Genomic DNA, 17913 nt, shown 5'->3' on the forward strand with positions numbered 1-17913 from the left:
TGAAGGATACATTTTGGCTGCATAGCTAGAGGTATAACAAGCAGGAAGAGGGAGATTATGATCCCGCTATATAGAATGCTGGTGAGACCACATTTGGAATACTGTGTTCAGTTATGGAGACCTCACCTACAAAAAGATATGGACAAAATTGAACGGGTCCAAAGACGGGCTACAAGAATGGTGGAAGGTCTTAAGCATAAAACGTATCAGGAAAGACTTATGAACTCAATCTGTATAGTCTGGAGGACAGAAGGAAAAGGGGGGACATGATCAAAACATTTAAATATGTTAAAGGGTTAAATAAGATCCAGGAGGGATGTGTTTTTAATAGGAAAGTGAACACAAGAACAAGGGGACACAATCTGAAGTTAGTTGGGGGAAAGATCAAAAGCAACATGAGAAAATATTATTTTATTGAAAGAGTAGTAGTTCCTTGGAACAAACTTCCAGCAGACGTGGTAGATAAATCCACAGTAACTGAATTTAAACATGCCTGGGATAAACATACATCCATCCTAAAATAAAATACAGGAAATAGTATAAGGGCAGACTAGATGGACCATGAGGTCTTTTTCTGCTATCAGTCTTCTATGTTTCTATGTTTCTGTGATACAATCCAAACCTTATAATTTTTATGAACTTTAGAGAAAATACAGATGACTTCAAAGATCAAAGCTTTCGGGCTGTTCTGTCCACCCCCCCCCCCCCCCCCGCTGAGCCTCAGGCAGGTGACCTGATTGGAGATGGTCCGTCGGTGTGACTAGGAAGATGCGTCAAGGGTTTGGGATGTGAGGACGGACAGATGAAGTGTCCATGCAAACATCCTGAGGTCAGCAGCATTCTCACCGCTGCTTCCTCTGAATCGCAACCAGGTCTTGGAGGATGGTGCTGAAGCTGGGCCGCTTCTGTGGTTCGTATTTCCAACACTTCAGCATGAGCTGGTAGACTTCTTCCGGACACTGGTCTGGCGCATTCAGACGAATACCTGGCAAAATGGAGCAACCAGGTTATAGGAGGGACGTCCAGCAAGAAGCACAGCACCTTTTTCACAGCTCAATATCTTCCTGAGAATTAAAAACAACCAACCAATCGAATTGGGCACACCAACCAGCTAATCACAAACCTGATTATGGCAGTTAAATTCATGTGCCTGATCGCTGCTCTAACCAATTTTTAAAGTCACCCTTAAGGAAAGGCAGCTGCATTTTGTCTTGAAGTAGTTCATATTGTTTTATTATTGTTCTTAGCCGCCCCGAGTCTATGGAGAGGGGCGGCATACAAATAAAATAAGTAAGTAAGTAAGTAAGTAAGTAAGTAAGTAAGTAAGTAAGTAAGTAAGTAAGTAAGTAAAATAAATAAATGAAGGAAGGAAGGAAGGAAGGAAGGAAAGAAAGAAAGAAAGAAAGAAAGTGTTGTGTTTGGGCCTGAGCCAGCCGTTGCTCCCACAGATGGGAGAGATGCGGCACAAAGTGAGTGCGAAAGCCTGGCTGACAGCCAGGAAGACGTGGCAGACAGCCAGGAGGATGAGGCCACTGGTTCGCAGGACTCAGCAGACAGCCCAGGGGATTTGGCATCCAGTCCCTCAGACAGTCTTTCGTCCTTGGATTCCTCTGCCGAACAATTCATAGACATGCGTAGCAGAAGAGCGATGCAAAGGAGGGATCAACTGAAGGATTATTACAAGTCATCAGAGTAGCACCTGGGTTGGGTGTGGTTCTTATACTGAGGGCTGGGTGTGGTTCCCTTAATGAGGGCTAAAGGTATAAAAGGGAACAGAGGCACAAGGCAAACTGTGGCTGTTTATCTGTGTTATTTTGTGGTTCCTGCTCTGACGTTTCTGTTCCGTGCCTTTGGAGTTTTCAACCCAGCTTTTTCAGACACGGAGGTGAAGCCTCTGGGACTTGCTGTTTGCTCCAAAGATTCAAAGGACTCCTGAAACATTTCTGCTCCATGCAGGTTGTCTTTGTTTGCTTTTTCCTGTGTTTTTGTATGCGGCTGAAGTAAGCCTTGCACTATCATTGTTTCCTGACACTAAGGACTGTTTTTGAGTAACCCTTTTTTCTTTGTTTTATACACGTTTGCTGATTAGAAGAGCACGTGTGTGTTTCATTTCTTTTCCTTGGACTGTTACGCATTGCCTGAGCCCAGTCAGGCAGAACAGAAAGAAAGAAAGAAAGAAAGTTCACTCTGTTCATCTAGGAATGACCTCAGCTGGCACATCAGCCAGAAATTATAAAAACGTTTTTCACGCCACTGAAGTCAGCAAATGAATGTTAATTGTTGGAGTCCAACGCTGAAAGCCAATAGCAATGATTTTATCTTCAAAGTATCTTAATGATTAATAGCAAACCTGTCTGGAGTTGTGATGTTTCTTTCTACCTATTTAGTTTCTTGTACTTATTTAATATAAAATTTAGTTTAGTTTAGTTTTATTGGATTTATATGCTGCCCCTCTCCGAAAACTCGGGGCGGCTAACAACAATCATAAACAATGTACAATAAAATCCAATACTAAAAGCAAATTAAAACCCCTTAATATATAAAAACCAAACATACATACAAGCATACCATATATACAGTTGTGACGGCCTAGGGGGAGAAAAAGTCTTAATTCCCCCATGCCTGGCGGCAGAGGTGGGTTTTAAGTAGCTTACGAAAGGCAAGGAGGGTGGGGGCAATTCTAATCTCTGGGGGGAGTTGGTTCCAGAGGGTTCCAGAAGGTTCCAGAGGGCCGGGGCCGCCACAGAGAAGGCTCTTCCCCTGGGTCCCGCCAAGTGGCATTGTTTAGTTGACGGGACCCGGAGAAGACCCACTCTGTGGAACCTAACTGGCCGCTGGGATTTGTGCGGCAGAAAGCTTTTACCAGGGGGGGGAAACCCTGGAACATGAATTGTGAAATGATTTTAGTTTCAGATATCACCACATGCCATTCAGTTTTACTCTATGAAGAGAGCCTAGGAAGGAAACCGAGTGGGCAGGGCATCCCATGCTCCAAAGGGAGCCCAGGGCTTTGCCAGCAGGATGCAAAGGATCCCAGAAGAAGATTTAACAATTTCTCAGAATGTATTGTATATTGGTCTATGTTTGCATGTGTGTGCTATTGCTACATATGATATAGCATATATATAGTAGCATATATATGCTATTGCTATATAAAATGCTATATATACTGCTCAAAAAAAGAGGGAACACTCAAATAACACATTCTAGATCTGAGTGAATGAAATATTCTCATTGAATACTTTTTCTGTACAAAGTTGAGTGTGCACAACAGCATGTGAAATTGATTGTCAATCAGTGTTGCTTCCTAAGTGGACAGTTTGATTTCACAGAAGTTTGATTGACTTGGAGTTATATTGTGTAGTTTAAGTGTTCCCTTTTTTTTGAGCAGTTTGTGTGTATGTATACATACATACATACACACACACACACACACATATTTGAATAAAATTAGCTACCTTGGAAATGGCTCTGGGTTGGGCCGAGAGGCAAAAAAGGAGCTGTGATGTTCCTTCAATACACCAGGGTGATTCGACACAAAAATATGTAACCTTTCCCTGGTGCAGAGCTGAAGGGATTGGATACTGTAGCCTAGAGGATAATTCTCTGCCTTACAAGGCAAAGGTTGCAGATTCAAGTCCCAGTGGGTATGGCTAGCTGATGAGGCCAAAATAAGGCCGAAATAGATCTATCCTAGTCTCCCTTAATTTTCAAATTTAGCAAAAAAGCCCATGTGACATATAGTATATATGTATGTATGTATGTATGTATGTATGTAGATTGTTCTGAGTTCAGGTTTTGCCCCGTGTAATATTTTGCATGTCTATGCGACGTTTCGGTGAAATCACATTCACCATCATCAGGCTGAAGTTGTAAGCTTCGTGCTGCTGTAAATATAGTTTGTTTGCAACTGCCATTTGTTCCTTATAAATAGTGGTGGGAGTGGAGATTTGGTACTTATATACTGCTTCATGATGCTTTTACAGCCCTCTCTAAGTGTTTATAGAATCAGCAAATTGCTCCCAACAATGTGGCACCCCATTTTACCCCCCTCGGAAGGATGGAAGGCTGAGTCAACCTTGAGCCAGTGATGACATATGAACTGCTGAACTACAGCTAGCAGTTGTACTCTAACCACGGTGCCACCCTGCACTGTGTGTGTGTGTAATAGTTTTAAAATCAGGTAAAAAGTAATACTAATATAAACAAAAAAGAACCAAGAACTAAATGAGAAAGAGAAATAGGAAAGAAAGGACAAAGATATATGATGAGGCTTCTGATCTTTGTAGCATATAAGTCAAAATATAAATTGACTACTTTCTCTGAAGTTACATAAATACATATATTAAAAGTTTTAAAATCGGGCAACAGGTAACACTAATATAAACAAGAAAAATGGACAAAGAATTAAAAGAGAAAGAAAAGAGAATAAGAAAAGAAAGAAAGAAGGACAAAGATATATGATGTGGCTTCTTTGTAGCATAGAAGTGAAAATATTAATTGACCACTTTCTTGGAAGTTACATTGTGACTCTCTTCTTGCTGTAATCTATCCTATTTAATCATAATCATCAAATCCATACATTCATTTGGTCCTGTTTTATGCAAAAAGTCTGTAGAGCAGCCCCTCTAGCTTGCCCGTGATACTCACCCCTCTCACTTCCAACCCTCTCCTGCTCAGGTCTCGTTCCCAGGTATAGGTATGAGCCCTCCTGCAGTTCCCCCCCCCTCTGCAGAATCCTTTGCCACACAATTTCTGTGGTTTTGCTCAGATTCCCAAGCCGTGGGCTTTGCCTATCTCTCTCTCTCTCTCTCTCTCTCTCTCTCTCTCTCTCTCTCTCTCTCTCTCTCTCTCTCTCTATCTATCTATCTATCTATCTCTATCTACCTATCTTTCTATCTATCTATCTTTCTATGTATCTTTCTATCTTTCTTTCTTTCTATCTATCTATCTCTATCTACCTATCTATCTTTCTATCTATCTATCTTTCTATCTATCTTTCTATCTATCTATCTTTCTATCTATCTATCTATCTATCTATCTATGTATCTTTCTATCTTTCTTTCTATCTATCTATCTATCTATCTATCTATCTATCTATCTCTATCTACCTATCTATCTTTCTATCTTTCTTTCTATCTATCTATCTATCTATCTATCTATCTTTCTTTCTATCTTTCTATCTATCTTTCTATCTATCTATCTATCCTATCTATCTATGTATCTTTCTATCTTTCTTTCTATTTATGTATCTATCTATCTTTCTATCTATCTATCTATCTATCTATCTTTCTATCTATCTATGTATCTCTCTCTCTCTCTCTCTCTCTCTCTCTCTATCTATCTATCTATCTATCTCTATCGATCTATCTCTCTCTCTCTCTCTCTCTATCTCTATCTATCTATCTATCTATCTATCTATCTATCTATCTATCTATCTATCTATCTATCTATCTATCATCTGTCAGATTTGTATGCCACCCCTCTCCGTAGACTCGGGGCGGCTAACAACAATAATAAGACAATGTAAACAAATCTAATATTTAAGTTAATTTAAAAACCCCAATTTAAGAAAGCAATCATACATACAGACATACCATGCATACATTTTATAAGCCTAGGGGGAAGGGAAAATCTCAGTTCCCCCATGCCTGATGACAGAGGTGGGTTTTAAGGAGCTTACGAAAGGCAAGGAGGGTGGGGGCAACTCTGATATCTGGGAGGGAGTTGGTTCCAAAGGGTCGGGGCTGCCACAGAGAAGGCTCTTCCCCTGGGTCCCGCCAAACGACATTGTTTAGTCGACGGGACCCGGAGAAGGCCAACTCTGTGAGACCTAACTGGTCGCTGGGATTCGTGCGGCAGAAGGCGGTCCCGGAGATAATCTGGTCTGATGCCATGAAGGGCTTTGTAGGTCATAACCAACACTTTGAATTGTGACCGGAAACTGATCGGCAACCAATGCAGACTTATGCTCACCCTTCTCCACGGCTTCCCGTGTCTGCTGGTTGTTCATATTGGCATACGGGGTGGCACCCAGGCTGAACGCTTCCCACAGCAGGATCCCAAAGCTCCAGATGTCACTTTCGGAGGAATAGCAACCTGAGGATGGAGAGAGTAGCCGGTATGAGCTGGAAGCATGGAGGCTGCCCATCATCTCCCAGGAGAGATTTCTGCCAAGGATCACCAGAAGAGCCCTTCACTCCTCCACTAGAAATAGAATACCCTACAATCCTGGGCCTAGAAAGCTTAGAACTAAGACGCCTTAAACAAGATCTAAGTATTGCCCACAAGATCATATGCTGCAACGTCCTGCCTGTCGGCAACTACTTCAGCTTCAACCACTACAACACAAGAGCACACAACAGATTTAAACTTAATATTAACCGCTCCAAACTTGACTGTAAAAAATATGACTTCAGTAACCGAGTTGTCGAAGCGTGGAACTCATTACCGGACTCCATAGTGTTATCCCCAAACCCCCAACACTTTACCCTTAGATTATCTACGGTTGACCTATCCAGATTCCTAAGAGGTCAGTAAGGGGTGAGTACAAGTGCACTAGAGTGCCTTCCGTCCCCTGTCCTATTGCTCTCCTATATCTCCCTATACTTTTCTTCTATTCCTATATCTCTTCTTCTATTCTTTCATTGATATGTTCTATTACTATATCTTCTTTTCTATTATTTCTTAGATATATTTTACTATGAGTATCTCCTCTATAACCATCATGTATTTTACTATGTGTATATAGATATACAGTGATACCTTGTCTTACAAACTTAATTGGTTCTGGGATGAGGTTCTTAAGGTGAAAAGTTTGTAAGACGAAACAATGTTTCCCATAGGAATCAATGGAAAAGCGATTAATGCGTGCAAGCCCAAAATTCACCACTTTTGCCAGCCGAAGCGCCCATTTTTGCGCTGCTGGGATTCCCCTGAGGTTCCCCTCCATAGGAAACCCCACCTCTGTGTTTTTGCGATGCTGCAGGGGAATCCCAGCATTGCAAAAACAAGCACTTCGCTGGCAACGGAAGTCCGGAGGTGGGGTTTCCCATGGAGGGGAGCATCAGGGGAATCCCAGCGGCGCAAAAACGGGTGCTTCTCTGGCAACGGAAGTCCGGAGGCGGGGCATCCCAGTGGCGGCGGTGGGTTTGTAAGGTGAAAATAGTTTTTAAGAAGAGGCAAAAAAATCTTAAACCCCGGGTTTGTATCTCGAAAACTTTGTATGATGAGGCGTTTGTAAGACGAGTTATCACTGTATACCCACTAAAACCCTCATTGTGTATTGGACAAAATAAATAAGCAAATAAATAAAATAAATTTAGACCAGGCAGTCGCAAGAGGCTCAACATTCATGGCAGCAGCTGAGAGCCAACCCAACCTGTAACCGTGGCCTTTGCAGGACCAGAAACTCTGTACCGTAATTGAGGGCCTCTGGAGCGGTCCACTTCACAGGGACTTGTTTCATGCCACTTGTGGAGGAGTAAATTCCGTCCACTAGTTCCCGCGACATCCCAAAATCACTGATCTTCAGAGCGTTGCTTTCCGTCACCAGACAGTTCCGCGCTGCCAGGTCTCTGAAAAGCAAGATCACAAGCGCAAATCAGGGAGGTCACTCAGAGATGCCTGGGCCGTGCGGAAGCAGTCCAGTGGTCCAGTATTATTAATAATTTAATAATAATAATTTATTAGATTTGTATGCCGCCCCTCTCCGAGGACTTGGAGCGGCTCGCAACAGGACAATACACAATATACAAATCCAATAGTTCAAAACAATTTTAAAAACCCTTCTAAAAAATAAGCATACAACTCAAACAAACCATGCATAAATTATAATAGCTATTAATTTCCCTATGCCTGGCGATATAGATGAGTTTTCAGGAGTTTACAGAAGGCAAGGAGGGTTGGGGCAGTCCTAATCTCCGGGGGGGAGTTGGTTCCAGACGGCTGGGGCTGCCACAGAGAAGGCTCTTCCCCTGGGCCCCGCTAGACAACACTGTTTAGTCGACGGGACCCGGAGAAGGCCAACTCTGTGGGACCTTATGAGTCGCTGGGATTCGTGCGGCAGAAGGCAGTCCAGGAGGTATTCTGGTCCGTTGCCATGTAGGGCTTTATAGGTCATAACCAACACTTTGAATTGTGACCGGAAACTGATTGGCAGCCAGTGCAAGCCGCGGAGTGTTGATGAGACATGGGCGTTTCTTTTACAGCAGCCTCCACAAACAGCCATCCTGTCCTTCCTCTGACTACATCAAAGAGAAGAGCGGGGCCGCCTGTCTGTTTCACCAGGTGACCCCTTTCATGAAGCCTCACTGAGCGTCCCCCTGTGTCCCCAGCTTCGCTGTGGGGCAGACGGGGAAGGGCCAGTCGGAAGTCAGTTGTCTTCCTGTTGCAAATTCACCAGAAATGCAGACTTAAGCAAGTTAATTTCGTCCTATCCTGGCTATAATAGAATCAGGGTAAGCAGAGCATTTTATGCTAGAGGTCCAGATATATATAATAATCCTATTCTAACATGCATGCTACACTGCAACACGGAAGGACCCCCAAGCACCAGGAAGCTCAGCTAAACCCTCTTGCCCCCCTCCCCCCCCCGGCCAGCCCGAGCAGACTCACCGGTGGATGCAGTGCTTGCTGGCCAGGTACTCCATCCCTGCGGCAGCGTTCTCCATCATCCTTAGGAGTTCTTTGGCTGTGAGCTGAGCCCTCTTGTGTCGCAGGAAAGTCAGGAAGTCTCCCCCCTGAGGAGGAAGAACAGGGAGGCTGGGGCTGCTCTGGGACAGGTGCCCCCCCCCTCTTGGGCCGGAGCGTTTTTGGCCGGCCACATCATGCTGTGTGGTTTTGGAATGTTTCTTGCTGTGGGAACTTGGGGGAGTGGGGGGGGGGGCTGCATGTCATGACACATTCCTTTTGGGTTCTCAAGGTCAGCCCTCGTTCAGCATCTGGCCGGCAGTTGCTGGGAGTTGCACTGGCAGAAGATGTATGGGTTCATGGGATGGGCTGGTGGGAGAAGCTGCAAGGGAATGGACACTAAACCGGGGGGAGAGAGAGATTTTACCCTCGTGACTTTAGATCCGGGTTTCTCCAGTTGTGCTAACTGGGCCGTTAATTAATTAATTTATTTATTTATTCGATTTTTATGCCGCCCTTCTCCTTAGACTCAGGGCGGCTTACAACATGTTAGCAATAGCACTTTTTAACAGAGCTAGGCTATTGCCCCCACAATCCGGGTCCTCATTTGACCCATCTTGGAAGGATGGAAGGCTGAGTCAACCTTGAGCCAGTGATGAGATTTGAACCGCTGACCCTCAGATCTACAGTCAGCTTCAGAAGCCTGCAGTACAGCACTCTACCTGCTGCGCCACCCCGGCTTTTGGAACTTTGAAGAAGGCCAAGACTTGGACTCGGATTTATTTTTCAGATGCTATTTGGAACGCTGACAGCCCATTTGTGTAAAACTGGTTCAGCCTCTTATCAGCAGAGTTCCCCGGGGGGGTGGGGGGGGTGTCCAGAAGGATTCAGGTGAGCCGCGGAGAAAAGAGGAGGGTCAACTGGGCATTTCTGTCAGGCCGAAGCCCTTTTAATTGGGATCTTGGACCTGCCACACTTTATATTACAGCGTTCCTTCGATTTTTGCGGGTTCGAACTTCGCGAATAGCCTATACCATGTTTTTTCAAAAAATATTAATTAAAAAATACTTCGCGGGTTTTTTTCTATACCACGGTTTTTCCTGCCCGATGACATCATACGTCATTGCCAAACTAATGATTTTTGCAAATAAATAACCAAAAAAAAAATTATTGTTAATAAATAATTATGTTTATAAATATCAGGATCACTAAGGGTCTTATTCAACGGTGAGTACCAGTAATAATGATGAGTAAATGGTTGCTAAGGGAATGGGAAATGGTAATTTAGGGGCTTAAAGTGTTAAGAGAAGGCTTGTGATACTGTCCATAGCCAAAAAAAGGTGTATTTACTTTTGCATCTGTACTTCGTGGAAATTCGACTCGGAACGCATCGCCCACGAAAATCGAGGGAACACTGTATCTTGCTATGCATTTTCTACTGTGGGGAAAATGTCCGGGGATTGTTTGAGGTTGTTAATATGCAGCCATAACAAATTCTTTCTAGAAAGCCAAGGTCATCCTTTGTCTCCGCACCTCTGCACTTGCCTCTGTTTCACCCAGATGTGCCAACATGGCTCTATTAATAAATTAATAAAGAGGAATACTTTGCTTTGGACTCTGATTTAAATTTGGATGCTGTTTGGAACCCTGATACGTTCATTGAGTAGCCGCTATCAAGGTAGGTAGAGAGAACATTCGTAAGCCAATATCATTTCTTTCTGTAAATAAGGGGTCCTCAAACTTGGCAACTTTAAGACTTGTGGACTTCAACTCCCAGAATTCTCCAGCCAATACTACCAATACATACTTGACAAAATAAATGAATGACTGAGTGAAGAAGGAAGGAAGGAAGGAAAGAAGGAAGGAAGGAAAGAAAGGAAGGGAAGGAGGGAGGGGAGGGAGGGAGGGGGGAGGGAAGGAAGGAAGGAAGGAAAGAGAGGGAGGGAGGGAGGGAGGGGAGGGGGGAGGGAGGGAGGGAAGGAAGGAAGGAAGGAATAAAAACACTGAAGAAATGGCAGTTGGCTACAATGTAAAATGGTGAATATGCAGCTTGTATAACAGAGTAAATGTGCTATCCCCTCAAAAATAATGCAACACACAGCCATTAAGGTCTAATCTGCTGCAAGATATTCTCTAGAACTCGAACAAGTTGCTGGTAAATTTGGATGGCCAGGTCGCTTAGCACTTGCTGAAGAATTCTGGGAGTTGAAGTCCACAAGTCTTAAAGTTGCCAAGTTTGAGGACCCCTGCTGTAAATGTTGGTGAGGGGCAGAATATGGGGTCCAGGCTTCAGGAAAGCAAGTGGAGCCAGACTTACCCTTTACGAGCTCCATGACAATGTAGATTGGCTGCTTCTGAGTACAGACTCCAATGAGACGTACAATATTGGGGTGGCTGTACTGCTTCAGGATCCTGTAGGGGAAGTCAGAGAAGACACAGCTGCAAGGGGACAATCCACCGTGGGCTTCTGAGATCCTGAGATCACAAGTGGGTGTCGGTTGCAAAATATGCAGTGCAGAAGATCAGCACACGCTTCATCAAAATGGCTAGCACCCTTCCATGCATCGGTGGGTGGTTAGCAAAAGGACTGGGATAAACTGGATGGCACAGGAAATATCACCTCCCCAAGAGCAGTCCCCAGCCTCAAATGCAGATGTGCCACCAGATGGCAAAGGCAGGGGGCCAGAGGAGGAGAAAACTCCAGGAAACTCCAGGAAACTCCCCAGAATCTTCCTATAAGCTGGTCGAGAGCCGGTCAGTGGGCAGCCGGCGAGGGAGCTGTGTGTTGGTTTGATTTGATTGGATTTGATTGGATTTGTATGCCGCCCCTCTCCGTAGACTCGGAGCGGCTAACAACAGCAGTAAAACAGCATATGACAATCCAATATTAAAACAGTTAAAAACCCTTATTGTAAAACCAAACATACATACAGACATACCATGCATAAAATTGTAAAGGCCTAGGGGGAAAGAGTATCTCAGTTCCCCCATGCCTGGTGGCAGAGGTGGGTTTTAAGAAGCTTACGAAAGGCAAGGAGGGTGGGAGCAATTCTAATCTCGGGGGAGAGTTGGTTCCAGAGGGCCGGGGCCGCCACAGAGAAGGCTCTTCCCCTGGGTCCCGCCAAGCGACATTATTTAGTTGACGGGACCTGGAGAAGACCCACTCTGTGGGACCTAACTGGTCGCTGGGATTCGTGCAGCAGAAGGCGGTCCCTGAGATAGTCTGGTCCGGTGCCATGAAGGGCTTTATAGGTCATAACCAACACTTTGAATTATGTTGGGTCTCAACCTCTATTGAACATATTTTTGGGGTCCGTGCTGTGATGACCTGTTGCAGTATAGCATAAATGTTAGAAATAGGATTTATAAATCTGGACCTCTAGCACAATGTTTTTCAACCAGTGTGCCGCGAGACATGGTCAGGTGTGCCGCGAAGCTCAGAGAGAAAGAAAGCAAGAGAGAGAGAAAGAAAGCAAGAGAGAGAGAAAGAGAGAGAGAAAGAAAGCAAGAGAGAGAGAGAGAGAAAGCAAGAGAGAGAAAGAGAGAGAGAGAGAAAGAGAACAAGAGAAAGAAAGAAAGAGAGAGAGAGAAAGAGAAAGAAAGCAAGAGAGAGAGAGAGAAAGAGAGGGAGGGAAGGAGAGAGAGAGAAAGACATAGAGGGAGGAAGGGAGAGAGAAAGAGAGCAAAAAAGAGAGGAAGGAAGGAAGGAAGGGAAAGAAAGAGGGATGGAGAGAGAGAGAGAAAGAAAGAGGAAGGAAGGGAGAGAAAGAGGGAGGGAGAGAGAAAGAGAGCAAAAAAGAGAGGAAGGAAGGAAGAGAAAGGGATGGAGAGAGAGAGAGAGAAAGAAAGAGGAAGGAAGGGAGAGAAAGAGGGAGGGAGAAAGAAATAGAGCGAAGGGGAGGAAGAGAGAGAGAGAGAATTTTTTTGTCAAAACTTTTTTTAGCGCCCCCCTCCCCCACTCAATGTGCCCCAGGGTTTCGTAAATGTAAAAAATGTGCCACGGCTCAAAAAAGGTTGAAAATCACTGCTCTAGCATAAATAATACTCTGCTTACCCTGATTCTAATAACCCAGGACAAGGAAGGGCCCTAATCTGCCTAATCTGCATTCCTGGCAATCACTACAGGGAAACAAAAGGGGCTCAAATAAAACATCTCACAATAAACAATGTTTTCACCACTCAGGACAGGACGTTATAGGATCAAAGGGGGGAATTTACATTGCCTAAGGCATACAACAGGAGGACAGGGTGATTAAGGAAGATTAGCGAGATAAGGAAGAAGACTTCAGAGAAATTAGGTGTGAAAAAACATCTGCTCTTAGGAAGCTTCTAGGAAATTGTTTCTTGATATCTATGGGAAAGGAAGAACTCAAAAGATACATTTGAAGTTGTGTTGTTGGATGTATCATTTTGACATGTATATGTAATTATACCCCATTTCCTTATGTTCCCAAATAAAAAGGGGTACATGGCACTTCACCCAGAGAGAGAACGTGTCCAGGTTCTTCTTTCTAGGATTCGCGTTCGTGGGTGACCCCACACGGCTGGGTTGCACTTAGCCCCTTTTGAAGACATTTTCTTCACTAGGGACTTTGACAGTATCCACAGTGACCGGCTGAAGGCCTCAGCTAAGGAAGAGCCGTACGTACCCAGCCTCCTGCAGAAACCGGGACTTGAGCTCGTTTGGAAGCGTTTCACGGCAGGATTTCACAGCCACGGGAGTGTTGCTGCCACGCAAGGATCCACTGAAAACTTCTCCAAAGTTGCCCTGTGGAACAAAGGCCAAGGCCCTGTAGCACCAGCCTCTCCAAAGGAGCAGCCAGCGGCTGAACAGGCTCGAAATTTGCTGCATTTGGGCAGAACAAGCGAGTTCCTGAACTTCTGAAGAACAAATGTTGTTTAAGTGCTTTCACAACTCACCTTTCAGAAAGACCAACCACCAACCAGTTAAAACAAGACTGCAGCAGAATATAAAACAACAAAATCAACTCGGTGAAACATTACACCAACACATACATTGCATTTTATGGAATAGAACAGATCATATTCATTATTATTTAAAACAGGCCTCTAGACTCTCCACGATTGACCTCTCCAGGTTCCTAAGAGGCCAGTAAGGAGCGTACATAAGTGCACTGGTGTGCCTTTCGTCCCCTGTCCAATTGTCTTTCCTTTCTTTCACCTATCATATATATTCTCTTCCTTTCATATATCCTCTCCTCTAAGTTCACTTTTACCCTTATATATACAGTGTTCCCTCAATTTTTGCGGGATGCGTTCTGAGTCCGCCCGTGAAAGTCGAATTTCCGTGAAGTAGAGATGCGGAAGTAAATATACTATTTTTGGCTATGAACAGTATCCCAAGCCTTCCCTTAACACTTTAAACCCTTAAATTACAATTTCCCATTCCCTTAGCAACCATTTAGATTATTACTCACCATGTTTATTTATTAAAGTTTATTTAAAAAAATATTTATTAAAGGCGGATGAAAGTTTGGTGATGACATAGGACGTCATCGGGCGGGAAAAACCGTGGTATAAGGGAAGAAACTGCAAAGAATTTTTTAATTAATATTTTTGAAAAACCGTGGTATAGACTTTTCGCGAAGTTCGAACCCGCGAAAATCAAGGGAACACTGTATTACCACGTGTCTATTTTTCTTCCTATGTATTTATGTATTGGACAAATGAATAAATAAAATAAAATAAATAACATGCAGAACTATCAGCTAAATAAACCCCCTAATCCACAGAAAGGTCTTCTTTGTAAAGTGAGGTGGGGGTTCCACGGAAACAAAGAGGGTGATTCCAGAGTCAGGTCAATTCCTAAAGGCTTGGGACCAGGAACAGAACAACACAAGAGCACACAACAGATTTAAACTTAATATTAACCGCTCCAAACTTGACTGTAAAAAATATGACTTCAGTAACCGAGTTGTCGAAACGTGGAACTCATTACCGGACTCCATAGTGTCATCCCCAAACCCCCAACACTTTACCCTTAGATTATCTACAGTTGACCTATCCAGATTCCTAAGAGGTCAATAAGGGGCGAGTACAAGTGCACTCGAGTGCCTTCCGTCCCCTGTCCTATTGCTCTCCTATATCTCCTATACCTTTCTTCTATTCCTATATCTCTTCTTCTATTCTTTCATTGATATGTTCTATTACTTTATCTTCTTTTCTATTATTTCTTAGATATACAGTGTTCTCTCGATTTTCGCGGGTTCAAACTTCGCGGAACGTCTATACCACGGTTTTTCAAAAATATTAATTTAAAAATACTTCGTGGTTTTTTCCCCTATACCATGTTTTTTCCCGCCCGATGACGTCATATGTCTTTGTCAAACTTTCGTCTGCCTTTAAAAAACATTTTTAAAAAATAAACTTTAATAAATAAACATGGTGAGTAATAATCTAAATTGTTGCTAAGGGAATGGGAAACGGTAATTTAGGGGTTTAAAATGTTAAGGGAAGGCTTGGGATACTGTTCATAGCCAAAAATAGTGTATTTACTTCTGCATCTCTACTTCGCGGAAATTCGACTTTCGCGGGCAGTCTCGGAACACATCCCCCGCAAAAATCGAGGGAACGCTGTATTTTACTATGAGTATCTCCTCTATAACCTTCATCATGTATTTTACTATGTATATATAGATATATACCCACTAAAGCCCTCATTGTGTATTGGACTAAATAAATAAAATAAATAAAAAAATTAAAAGGCCAACAACAAAACTCTAGGGTGAACTTGTGTATCAGTGAACCCAGAGCCCCAAGGCATCGAGACCAGGGCATGTTGACCATTGCCCTTTCGGTGGAAGACTGGACAAAGAGCAGACCCAGAAGCAGACAGCTTCCTTTTCGGGGTGGGGGCGGGGGGGAGAGTGTAAACTGATTTGTGAAATAAGCTTTCGCTCTACAAGGAAAGTTTTGGATCTGGATGAGGCCACAACCAATCCATCAAGGACTTCCTCCATTCAGAGGGGCTGCCCTGCCACGACCTCACTCACCTGCCCAATGCGCTGCCCCAGCACAATGTCTTCGTGGTCTAACACCCACTTGTCCTGTTGGAAGAGCAGTCCGTCATTTCCTCCCAAGCACTCTCCAGCTCATCACCACCACCAACATTGCTTGGGTTCCTACCTTGGGGATGGGCTTGACCAGCACAATGCCACTTTTCTTCATGAAGGGCTGCCTGGACTTCAGGAAATGGTCAACCAGCAGCGGAATGGTAGGGAAAGCCTCACCCTCCAAGCGGTAGAGATTCTGGGGAAGAGCACCTCATTATTACTATTATCATTATTATTATTATTATCATCATCATTATTATTATTATCATCATCATTATTATTATTATCTATTATTATTATTATTATTATTATTATTATTATTATTATTATTAATATGTCAATACAACACAGCAAACGAGATCACTATGCTGGATTTCATATTTCATCACCAGTCGGGCGCTTCCCAAGCACCTAGGACTGCGTGATGTAGCCGCGAATTATGTTTGCTGATCTCAGTAAAGCGGCCTTTTGCAATTGACAGATGGAGATTTTGTCCATTCCGATGGTTTTCAAATGTCCGCTGAGATCCTTTGGCACTGCGCCCAGCATGCCAAGTCCCACTGGGACCACTTTCACTGGCTTATGCCAGAGTCGTTGAAGCTCGATTTTTAGATCTTCGTATTTCACTAATTTCTCTAGCTGCTTCTCCTCAATTCTGCTGTCTCCTGGGATTATTATTATTATTATTATTATTATTATTATGATGTCAATACAACACAGCAAACGAGATCACTATGCTGGATTTCGTATTTCATCACTCGTCGGGCACTTCCCAAGCACCTAGGGCTGCGTGATGTAGTGATGAATTATGTGTGCCAATCCCAGTAAAGCGGCCTTTTGCAATTGACAGATGGAGATTTTGTCAATTCCGATGGTTTTCAAATGTCCGCTGAGATCCTTTGGCACTGCGCCCAGCGCAGTGAGTTATTATTATTAATAATACTTCCTCTTCTACAGTTTCCTCAAAGGAATAAGATTCTCATACCAACCAACAGCCTCCCAAGCCAGCTGGTAGCAGAACTTTATTCCACATATAGACCTCTTACAAAGAATTTCCCTCCTGCTAACTTCCTTCATCAAGAGGGCCAAGAATTCTGGGTTCTATCAATACATGTATAGGTACTAGAAAAATTACACCATCATGCTGTCCTGTTGTTCCCCACCCCACCCCAAGCACTCACGTCAGCAGCCTGTAGGATGAGGTGTCGTGGCTGCCCATCCCACTGGACCGAGAGGACGTACTCCTGCTTGCCTTGGCTCTCGCGCACCAGGAAGTCACCATTGGTCTGCAGAAGCTTCTGCACCTCCACTCGGGGGATGGCGCCGTGGTACCAGGCCTGCTGCCCGAGGGGCTTCTGCACATCGGGGAGCTGCGGCAGGGAGGGTGGCTGCTGTGGGGGAGAGACAGGATTTCAAGGCGCTTCCTTCACTCACCTTCCCGCACGGGAAGAAGCGCTTCCGGTGCCAGGAGACGGTGGGCAGATCTCTCCCCTATGAAGAAGGGAACGGGAACTTGGAGAAGGCAGGAGTGACTGTGAAAGGGATCTCGGTGGATAATCAATTAAATATGAGCCAGCAATGTGCAGCAGCGGCTAAAAAGGCCAACACAATCCTAAGCTGTATCAAGAGGGGGATGCACTCCAAGACCAGGGATGTATTAATACCACTCTATTATGCCCTGGCCAGACCACATCTGGAGTATTGCATCCAGTTCTGGACACCACACTTCAAAAGAGACATAGAGACTCTGGAGAAGGTGCAGAAAAGAGCAACCAAAATGATTAAGGGGCTAGAGACCAAGACTTATGAAGAACTGGGTATGGATAGCCTAGAGAAAAGAAGGGCCAGGGGGGACATCATAGCAGTCTATAGGTACTTGAGGGGTTGCCACAGAGAGGAGGGGGTCACGCTGTTTTCCAGGGCACCAGTGGGCCAGACGAGGAACAACGGATGGAAGCTGACCAAGGAGAGATTCAACCTAGAAATAAGGAAGAACCTCCTGACGGTCAGAGCAATCAACCAGTGTAACGGCCTGCCAGTGGAGGTTGTGAACTCCCCAACTTTGGACATTTTCAAGAGAAGATTGGACTGTCACTTGGCTGGGGTGCTGTAGGATTTCCTGCTTAAGCAGGGTGTTGGACTTGATGACCTGCAAGGTCCCTTTCAACAAGAAAGAAAGAAAGAAAGAAAGAAAGAAAGAAAGAAAGAA

The 17913-nt window shown here is 44.1% G+C and overlaps 1 protein-coding gene across 2 annotated transcripts in view; it reads right to left on the reverse strand.

Annotated features, from left to right (window-relative positions):
- Positions 1–396: 396 nt before the first annotated feature.
- FES (FES proto-oncogene, tyrosine kinase) overlaps positions 397–17913 on the reverse strand; it is a 39083-nt gene continuing 21566 nt past the window's right edge. The window contains exons 10-18 of one of the 2 annotated variants that reach the window (XM_070762024.1): positions 16886–17092; positions 15778–15900; positions 15645–15698; positions 13281–13399; positions 10948–11043; positions 8617–8739; positions 7420–7577; positions 5977–6099; positions 397–985 (exon numbers count right to left, since the gene is read on the reverse strand). In XM_070762024.1, the coding sequence (XP_070618125.1) occupies positions 843–985; positions 5977–6099; positions 7420–7577; positions 8617–8739; positions 10948–11043; positions 13281–13399; positions 15645–15698; positions 15778–15900; positions 16886–17092 (1146 nt within the window). In that variant the 3' untranslated portion in view covers positions 397–842. Of the gene's footprint in view, positions 986–5976; positions 6100–7419; positions 7578–8616; positions 8740–10947; positions 11044–13280; positions 13400–15644; positions 15699–15777; positions 15901–16885; positions 17096–17913 lie in introns of both variants that reach the window. The other variant, XM_070762023.1, reaches the window with a different exon arrangement.

This window comes from Erythrolamprus reginae, chromosome 10 (genome assembly GCF_031021105.1).
Source record: "Erythrolamprus reginae isolate rEryReg1 chromosome 10, rEryReg1.hap1, whole genome shotgun sequence".
In the NCBI taxonomy this organism is placed as follows: domain Eukaryota; kingdom Metazoa; phylum Chordata; class Lepidosauria; order Squamata; family Dipsadidae; genus Erythrolamprus; species Erythrolamprus reginae.